Below are 9,778 nucleotides of genomic sequence, written 5' to 3' on the forward strand. Positions count from 1 at the left end.
TCCACACTCTCGGTGACTTCTCTTGTCCATAGGCTGGTACAGTAACTGGTTGATTGATGATGGGTAGGTAGAGTTCTCATCTCATCACTAATTCCGGCTTTGATTCTGGAAAATGTAACTGCTTTGCATTAACCCGTTGAGGACGAGTCCCGAGTATACTCGGACAAGCGTCTATTCGAAATGTGTGTTGTAGCAAAATCAGTCCGTCCTCAACAGGTTAATTGGTGTTGGTTAGGATGGCTCTGCAGGAGGTGGTCCAGTGGCATTCGGGTTGATTCTGGATAGATTTAGGACCATCTGCCTGGCATATCTTGGTTGCTGAGGTTATGAATGGTTCCAAAGAAGACGATGCAGGGTGATTTATAATTGGATGACTCAAGATTTTTAGCATTATCTGGCAGGTAAACTCGAGTCCAGCACAATCTTACACTACTCTCCAAGAAGATTACAATCAGTCAAGTCCATGCTACCATCAACAGGCAGCCGGTAGCATTTCCGCATGCACAAACTCTACCAATGTTGCCAATTTGGCAATATCACGTTTGATAGTCTTTTGCAGGGATTTACTTTCCTGGCTCAACTTCAGCGATGAAAGCCTTCACCATCCTCTCACACTGCTCGTACATTGTGTCGAAGGCTGCTTGATCGTACTGCCAAATGCGAATGAAAACAGAGAAAAAATTCTTCATTCAGATTCATTCTTATTTTGTCTACTTCCTCAGAGCTGAACACTTAGCCATTGACCGATCAAATCAACAGAAATCACTCATCTTTGGATTTGATGCTGTATCTGTTTTATCATAATTCTACAGTATTCTATGAGAGAAAATTGAAAACTTCTTTCATTTAAGCCTTATCTTTGCTTATTCCATTGTTCATCTGGGTTGTACTATTACTATTCGGGTTACTCACAACCTCCAAATTCATTGTTAATCCTTCAAATTGGCAACTATTCCCCCCCCCCCTGATTTATGCAGTTTTGATTAATATATCTCACTTTATACCAGAAAGCCCCCAAAGTGTTACAATTAAAGTTTTTCTTGCATCCTTATGAACTGCAGCACATACAAGCTCAATATATAACAGATGTACAGGGGAAGGTGGGGAGATCAAGTGAGATGTAATGGGGGGGGGGGGGGGGGGGAACACAAAGCCAACTATTACAGGAGGAAGAAAGACAAGGGTAAGAAGAAAGAGACAGAGAGAGACAGAGAGAGAGAGAGAGAGGGAGGGAGGGATAGACTGTAGATGATAAGGAAGAATCAGAATGCACTAGGCTCAACTCCCCACAATTTACAAGTCTCTACCACCGATCCCACTCCCCAAACCAACAAACACAAAGGCAACAAAAACAATAGGACATGTGCACTGCACACATACACCAAATGTTTATGAAAGAGATCCAATACACACACGCACACACACACACATACACACACACACACATACAAGATAATCATGGCTGCCTAAATCTATGGGAAAAAAAATATCACATATTGCTGGTGAAATCTGCAAAAGACTGGAAAGAACACTACACAACCATGACATGAAAATAAAAATAAGTAAAAGAAAAGAATATCAAAAGGAAAAGACAAAAAACTGGAGACAAGACTTAATGTTCTCCCCTGAAGGCTGATAACTTACATAATACGGGTCTTGCACAATCTCATTTCCATTCTTGCCGTACTTCCCCATGAGCAGCACCTCAGACTTACTGGAGCTTGGCTTCACTCGGTTGATATTGCTAAAGAGGTGAGTAAACAGAATTAGACGGAAGGAAAAAAGGAAAATTTTTTTTTCCCAGCTGGGATATTTATTACTGTATACGCCATATATTTCGCAAGTCTAAACTTTCACAAATTGGGAATTCCCGACGACATCGCGAGTGGTTAAATTCGCGATCATGGAGTCCTGTACTGAACAGAGAAGTGTAGATGCATGTATACGTCACATTCACATCGGGATCAGAGTCCATATTTTTGCGCCTCTTTAATTTTGCGAAGAGCACCTGACTCGCAAAATTCGCCAAAGTAAAAACCTTGCGAAATATTCAGCGTATGCAGTATTCTACATCAAACATGCAGTCATCAAAACACATAATACATCATAATATTATTATTTCAAACAAAGTAATCAGGTTCAGGTTCAGGTTTATTTAACACTTCCATAAAAACAAATAAACATATAACAGAAAACATTCAGCATTACAATCAATTAGACTACACAAAAGCATTATCATTACAACAACATTCATGAGAAGTATAACAAAATAAAATGATTGGATAGTGTTAGGAGACAAGCAGAAAGGCACAGCCTTATATTTAAGCCTGTCTCCAGAAAAAAATATATACATGTACATATATTATAACAAATCATATCATGGAAATATTTTTGATAAATATAAAACATCTCAATTTCAGCAAGTTGAAACATGGCTGTACACACCTATCAGATACACACACACACACACACACACACACACACACACATACGCACCCCTACACACAAACGGCCTAACAATCAGAAAATTCAATGTATTGATTTAGAAGGTATAACTTGTATCTCCTTTGGAATAATCGTAATGATGTGCTGCCTCGAATATCAGGAGGAATTCCGTTCCATATTTTTATATAGTTCCATATTTTAATCCATAAAACAGGCAATGAAATATCGTCATGATTCACACCATATCATAAATATCAAGAGAACACATGTCTCTCAAAACAGACACGATTTTTCTGCAACACTTGTAGCTTATGATTATTTCTTGCAACACATTTTTCCTTTTCATTATATTCCCTAAAGGAGGAATTACTACTTTTATTTTACAAACATAAATTTCATATCTCACAAGCACAGTGATACAATTCAATGCTGAATTGTTAATACCCAAAAACCAAATGATTTATCTTCCAATGTAAATGATATTTCTAACCCAGGATTAACATTAATCCATTCTGTTACTTCAACCCACAATCTATCAACATATTGACACTCACTCAAAAAAAAAAATGTATTAAAGTTTAAGGTAAAAACAAACATTCTTATCTATCAATCAGTCCAATTCTATTCAACATTCTATTTGTATGTAAAATTCTATTACAGTGAAACCCCGTTATAACGAGGTCCGTGGGACCGGCGATATTACCTCGTTATAACCGGTACCTCGTTATAACCGTACGCATCAAAAACAAAGAAAAAGATAAGCACGACATCATTATACCCATCAATGAAACTTCAGATCATAAGAACATCCTTTGCATTGTTATTACACAATTATGGATCATTAGTACTGAGATAATAAGGGGAAATTATTTGTGAATTAGACGAAAAAGTAGGGGTTGAAATAAGTTCATACTTCATTGTAATTCATGTTTGTTAATTTTTTTCTAAAACTAGTGCAAATAGAGTAAAATACTGGCGCTGTTTACGTAACTTGCGAAGTATTTTTACGCTGTTGGTGCCCAGCGGGAATGCGATGATTTCATGAATCATTTCGGCTGTAATCTTGTACAATATATATGATTGTTGCGCTCGAAGGGATTAAAAATGCGTTCTTTATTTTCTTCCGAAAATCTCTTCGCGATTTATACATCCGTTCTTGAAAAATATGCGACAGGATTGAATGTGGAAGGTTACGTTGTGATCCTTTTTACGCAAATCTATACTTCATAGACCATTCTGAAAGAAAGAAAAATCTTCATTGTGAAGTGTGCTCGAAGGGATTAAAAATGCGTTCTTTCTTTTCTTCCGAAAATCTCGTTGCGTTTTGTACATCCGTTCTTGAAAAATATGCGACAGGATTGAATGTGGAAAGTTACGTTGTGATCCTTTTTTACGCACATGTATACCTCATAGACCATTCTGAAAGAAAGAAAAATCTTCATTGTGAAATGCAGCGTTAAAATCGTGATAATGAACAAACCCAGATCTATTCAAACTAATAAATGCGTTTGTTTCTTTCTCTGATCTAGGTTAACATGCGATATTCAACTATTTGTACGCTACTGTTACCTGGTCGCGATAATTTCAGAGTAGCATACTTGTATGCGTTGTTTACCGTTAACTTGCGAGGTATTTTACGCTGTTGGTGCCAGGCGGGAATTCGATAATTTCATGAATCATTTCGGCCGTAATTTTATACAATGTATGATAGTGGCGTCTGAAGGGATTAAAACTGCATTCTTTATTTTATTTCGAAAATCTCTTCGCGTTTTGTACATTCTTGAGCTGTTAAATGCGTTTGTTTCTTTTTTCCGAACACCAATTAAGTATAGTGACATGCGTTATTCAACTATTTTTACGCTCCTGTCCTCCGGCGAGATCGCTATGATTTCATTAATCATTTCGGCTTTAATCATACACACTCATGTTTAAATTATCATCTGTTAAATGATAATGATCAAATCCCGATCTATTCAAATTAATAAATGCGTTTGTTTCTTTTTCTGAACACCGATTGAGTAGGTTAAAATGCGTTATTCAACTATTTTTACGCTACTGTCACCTGGCGGGATCGAGATGCTTTCATTAATTATTTAGGCTTTAATCATCCACAATCATATTTGCTAACCAGCAAAAGAACTGGAAGTTGGAACTAAAAATGGAAAGGATATGATGATGAGTTGTACACGCATTCCAATTGCCCATTTTTGGCCACAAGTGTTACTACATGAAAAGTTTTTGAATGCGTTATCTTTTTTTCTCTCTCTCTCTCATTGCGCTGTCGTCTTCCCTAATATCACGCACGCGTATCTCGCGAAAAAGAAAATCGAATGATTATGTTTAATGATTTAGTAGAAACATAGGAAGGCATTCCTGTGTCTTAACGCGTGATTTAGAAGAAGACATGGAAGGAACGGTTCTCTGCAAAACGGAAAAAAGACGTGGATAGCGTGAATTCGGTTTTCAGTGTTTCGTTTGTCGCGTGTTTGAAAGCGGCAGTTTAGTCAAGAAATGGAACCTCGTTATATCCGATCAAATTGCTTATGTTTTTCTTTATCATGATGCACCGAAATTGTCCTCGTTATAACCGGAATCTCGTTATAACCGAACTCGTTATAACCGATTCGTTCTGCCATAGGTTTACACGCAAAGGAAAACGGGACCAACGCGATCACCTCGTTATAAGCGGTTCCTCGTTATAACCGAACTCGTTATAACGGGGTTTCACTGTAAGTACTTTACACTGAAACCACCGTAAATTAAACGAGGAAAAATTAGTTCTGTTATGAATCCACTGGCCTTTCCAATTCTACATTCCTGCACAGGTCTACAACCGATACATTTTAACCTCTGGTATCTGTTTTTTATCCTGTTCTAGTAATCCTGCACATGGACTGAAATCACTCGTGCCATTGGTCACAGAGAGAAGAATCATGTGGAAAATGAAAGAATGAGGCTAGATATGAATATATACCGGTACTTTAAAAAAAAACAGACTTTGCAAGAATTAGGAGAATACAATGATACATTGCCCTCAATCTATGGCCCTATGTCAAGCTTGGGTGGGAATAAAACTCATGTGATGATCCATGTCTGTCTTCTGCACGAGGGCGCCAGTCAGTTTGTGGTATGTAAACACATAGCCAAGTGTAAGGACCTTTGAACTTTGACCCTTACCTGATGTTACTACTGTCGAAGCCAAAGATGTAGTGAAAATCAGTAAAATCTTTCTTGGTGATCTGAAAAGAGAATGGTAAAGGGTGAAGTATACATTGGTGAAATACAAACCACACTGGGCTCCAGAATCATTAAAAGAAATAATTTTGTTTGTCTGATAACAAACATATGATACAAAAGTTATGTGTATGAAATCACAGTTTTGCAAGAAGTCATGAACACATTACACAAGTGATCAATCGGGCAGGCTGGTATGCAAGTTTAAATGTTTACCTGTAACTGTCTGACTCTCAGTGCATGACACAGTACTTTGAATACACACTCTTAGGGATACATGGAGTGACAAGAAATGTACACATTTTTATTCTTTATTTTCATTTTTTTTCGGGGGGGGGGGGGGGAGGAAAAAGTACAACATAGCAATCCAGAAGATCTTAATAAATGACAAGAAATCAACTATAAATGTAAAATTAAAGTCTTTTGCTGAAAGAATTTGTGGTGCAATTACAAGTACTATCATACTTGCTACATTGAAATGCACATTAATTCATATTTTCATAGGAGCTTTTCAAACAAAAAGGAAAGAAAGAACAAAACACAATGCACGGCAACAGACTGTCTTACCTAACTTTTTCGAAAATGTCTGTACATCAAAATAACAGCTTTTACAGAGTCTTAAAGATAACATATTTCAAGAAAGAGAGAGGGAAAACAATAAAACCAAATCATTTCAGGGCCATACAACTTTTAATACCCCATGCCGCAGAGTTAAAGATCCCATTAATTATGAGTGATCATCAGGACAGAACAATGATCATACCTGCCGGGCAATGTGCTTGCTTCGTTTCCGCTTATTCTTCTCAAGTGTATCATTGGTGCGACTGTCTGGCAAGCTGCCGATCTCGTACGTTGAGGTGGCAGCGCTGTCGATCCTCCAGTCCGAGGCAAAGCCCTTCTCTTCCGCCATCTCCTGGAACAGTGCCTCTGCCGTAACTGATCTGCATATATTCCCTGTAGAAAGAACAAAAAACGAGGACTTACCATTCAGACTGTGATTGATGAATCCAGGGAACTTGTGATTCAATGTAAACTTGTACATTCTAAATATAAGGAAAAAAAAAAAGTCCCCAAACTAACAACAGTTTATTCCATTTTAATTTAGTACTGGGGATTCCACAGGCTAACAAATGCAAGCAACCATCAGGGCTTACATGTTTTGTAGGAGATGACTGTTTATTATCTCTTTAGAATGGAACACATGGGTATTGAAATCATTTGGAAACTGTTCATAATAATCACATATGGCTTGTTGGCTACAAATTTCCATTATCTTAAATTTTTAATCATTTAACTAGCATTCCCTGCCTCTAAGAGAGAAATAAAACAGTATTCAATAGTTGGGTAGTAGACTAGAACAATCAATAGATACAGGGCATACATAGACATACATGTAGATACAGCTGTACCGGTACACTTAAATCACAGACAGGAGGATCCTAAAGAGCTTTCAGGGAGAAATCTGTGCGCTACATGTATTGCAATGCCAAAAAAATTCCAAATCAGTTCTTTTGCCAAAATTCAATTTAATTCAAAGAAATAGTTTGGGATTCAAGTTGTAGTTGGTGGAAAAGTCAGGAAGACTAGGCAGCACGCGTTGCAGATAGCCTACCGGTACGGGAAAAGAACTCTACCTCCCTGTGTTCCCCAGAATATAGTAAAACTTACACCCTGTTTATACTGCCTGCAGGTTTCAGACCCCCAGTGTCAAGCAGTGAGGAGTTTCAAAAGCCCACTTGTAAAAACAGTTGTGGTCTCTTGCCTATACTGCGCTGGCTGGTTTCACTCTGGAGTCTAGCAGGCCTGAATCAATTCCCACAATAATCGTAACCATAGGTCCATACAAGTTTTTTTTTTTTTAAATTTCTTACATAGCCACAAAAGTGATCGAGTGCAAAAGTGTGCATGTTGTGTGGCATTGCGTTTATCAGTGGCAATTAGTCATGAAAGCTGGCTGGTTTATTCAATGTTAGCTGGCAATTTAATGACCTTCGGTGGTGACTTCTGGAATTCAGAATCTGACCCGACTGGATCTCCTTTTCAGAATTCTGTCTGTGTATACCGGGCTGAAAGGCTGTTTGAGGCTGCTATAGGAAGCTTCTCAGCTCAGGACCCCCTTTTGTTTAGCATAAAACTTGGAAAAGGGGTATAATTAGAGGACAAAACAACCACGCCCATTCCAACTTTAGCCACATCCGGCATCCTCAACCTGGGTTGCAAACTGGGCAAGGCATTGTCATTACCTACCTACCTAATGGCATAATGCTATGGATACTTTATCATCATCTGATGATATGGATGATTCTGAATGCAAGCTCCAATCAGATCCATAGAGCTCTTTAAGTAGAATCCAACGTTAGACTCTCCTAGTCTAGATCTAGATTCTAGAGAAAAAAAGTCTAAATTGAAAAATAATTTTCAAATCTAAAACGATTTTATGCAGCATTGAGACCGAAAGACATCTAGACAGCTCTACAGTACCGGTATAAGTTTACTACACAGGACATGAAGCAGGCCCTAACATGCTTAAGAAACTCTGCACATCTGTTTTGAGAATGGCATGTGTAGGCCCTATCCTACAAAAAATACGGGCTGCCAAATTACGTTTTACGACCAACATAAAAATCCAGGTATGGGACTAGTTCCAGCATTTCACGTTTCTGCAACTTTCTGCATTGTATTTTACTCACCTAAACACACAAACAGGACAGATTTATTCGCCGCGACAGCCATGTTTATGAGAAAGTATCACGCCTTTATGAGAGAACTGATAACAAACTATGCGATTCTCGGCTTCCAAATTGCCAGAAATTATTTTCGGACGTTGTAGCGAGCGGTGGCCCGTGAGTAAATGGAAGCAGTTCGCGGTCGGTCGCAAGGCTCCGGATCTCATCACGATCACGCCGCGGCGACGCGGACATTTCGGTAACCTCTGCCCTTCATGATTGACGTCGTATGATTTTACCTGTAGGCCCTACACGGTGGAACCGCTAAACCAATTCTGAAGATACTGTAGTAGATGATCCCGAGTTACAGAACTCTTCTTCTCTTTGGGGATGATCATACAGTGCAACAGACGAAAAAAAGGAATTATGCCCAATAGTGGCACTTGACGAATTGATGGAAGATATTCTACTCGTGGGTAACTCACGTACAAAATAAGAAAAGAAAAGAAAAGAAAAGAAAAAATGACAAGGAATATGATAAGCTAGTAAGGAGGAGGAGCCAGAAGAAGTAGAAGATCGAAGAAGAAGAAGAAGAAAAAAAAAAGAAGAAGAAGAAGAAGAAGAAGAAGAAGAAAAAGAAGAAGAAGAAGAAGAAGAAGAAGAAGAAGAAGAAGAAGAAGAGGAAGAAGGAGGAGGAGGAGAAGAAGAAGAAGATGAAGAAGAAGAAGAAGATTAACATACCGGTAGGCACGTAGGCCTACTGTGTATGGCCTGTAGAGTAGGGTCTCACTAAAAAGAAAGTGTTGGGCCTATCGAAATTCAGTCTGAAGAATGTATTTTTTTCCCTGTCTTTGTATTCTTTCTCTTTCTCCATTTTTAAAGATACTTTTCAAGTATGGACAGACAGGCCCCAATATCACAATACATGGCCTCACAGGCTATATAGGCCTAGTAATCCAGCTTTAAGGTAAAGGGATAGCATAGTTTTGGTTGAGACGTATAACTTCAGGTTCCTAACATTAATTTTTATGAAACATTGAGCATGTAATTCCAAGAGAGATTTTCAACGTTTAGGGCCTATTTAATGAAAATTAGTTCTGAAATGGCTGAGATTTCCAAAACAGAGCCATCCTAATAAAAGGTGCATGCATGGACCCACCTTATATTATTATTTTCTTAGGATCGCTTTGTTTTACTTTGTTTTTGGATATCGTATCTTGGCCATACCAAAACCGATTTTCATCATACCTTGTATAATAAACTTTGAATTCTTGATAGAATAGTATACTCTATACCATAATGTCCCCACCCCTCCCCCCAAAAAATACAATGGGACCTTCCGCAATGATAACTTTACTAATAGTGAATCAATCCAACTTTTTCAGTGTACGAAACTATCATTGCCCACATCTACAGAAAATCCCATTTGATTG

At 38.2% G+C, this 9,778-nt stretch overlaps 1 protein-coding gene across 1 annotated transcript; it reads right to left on the reverse strand.

Annotated features, from left to right (window-relative positions):
* Positions 1 to 234: 234 nt before the first annotated feature.
* Positions 235 to 8,530, reverse strand: LOC139725204 (low molecular weight phosphotyrosine protein phosphatase-like). Its single transcript, XM_071636296.1, has 5 exons — positions 8,370 to 8,530; positions 6,443 to 6,633; positions 5,623 to 5,684; positions 1,645 to 1,744; positions 235 to 650 (listed from the first exon to the last, which is right to left on the reverse strand). Exons 1-5 carry the CDS (start codon positions 8,410 to 8,412, stop codon positions 564 to 566), a joined length of 483 nt encoding a protein of 160 aa, XP_071492397.1. The 5' UTR covers positions 8,413 to 8,530; the 3' UTR covers positions 235 to 563.
* Between the last annotated feature and the right edge of the window lie 1,248 nt (positions 8,531 to 9,778).

This window comes from Diadema antillarum, unplaced genomic scaffold (genome assembly GCF_040938485.1).
Source record: "Diadema antillarum isolate AM-2024a unplaced genomic scaffold, OU_Dant_1.0 seq00000024_RagTag, whole genome shotgun sequence".
Classification (NCBI taxonomy): Eukaryota; Metazoa; Echinodermata; class Echinoidea; order Diadematoida; family Diadematidae; genus Diadema; species Diadema antillarum.

Bases quoted from the DNA above. Each gene is read 5' to 3' on its own strand.
- LOC139725204 (XM_071636296.1), bottom strand. From the start codon at position 8,412: ATGGCTGTCGCGGCGAATAAATCTGTCCTGTTTGTGTGTTTAG. The intron at 5,685-6,442 runs GTATGATCATTG...TTCTCTTTTCAG, and splicing joins GCAAGCACATTGCCCGGCAG to ATCACCAAGAAAGATTTTAC. The intron at 651-1,644 runs GTAAGTTATCAG...CGCATTTGGCAG, and splicing joins TTGTGCAAGACCCGTATTAT to TACGATCAAGCAGCCTTCGA.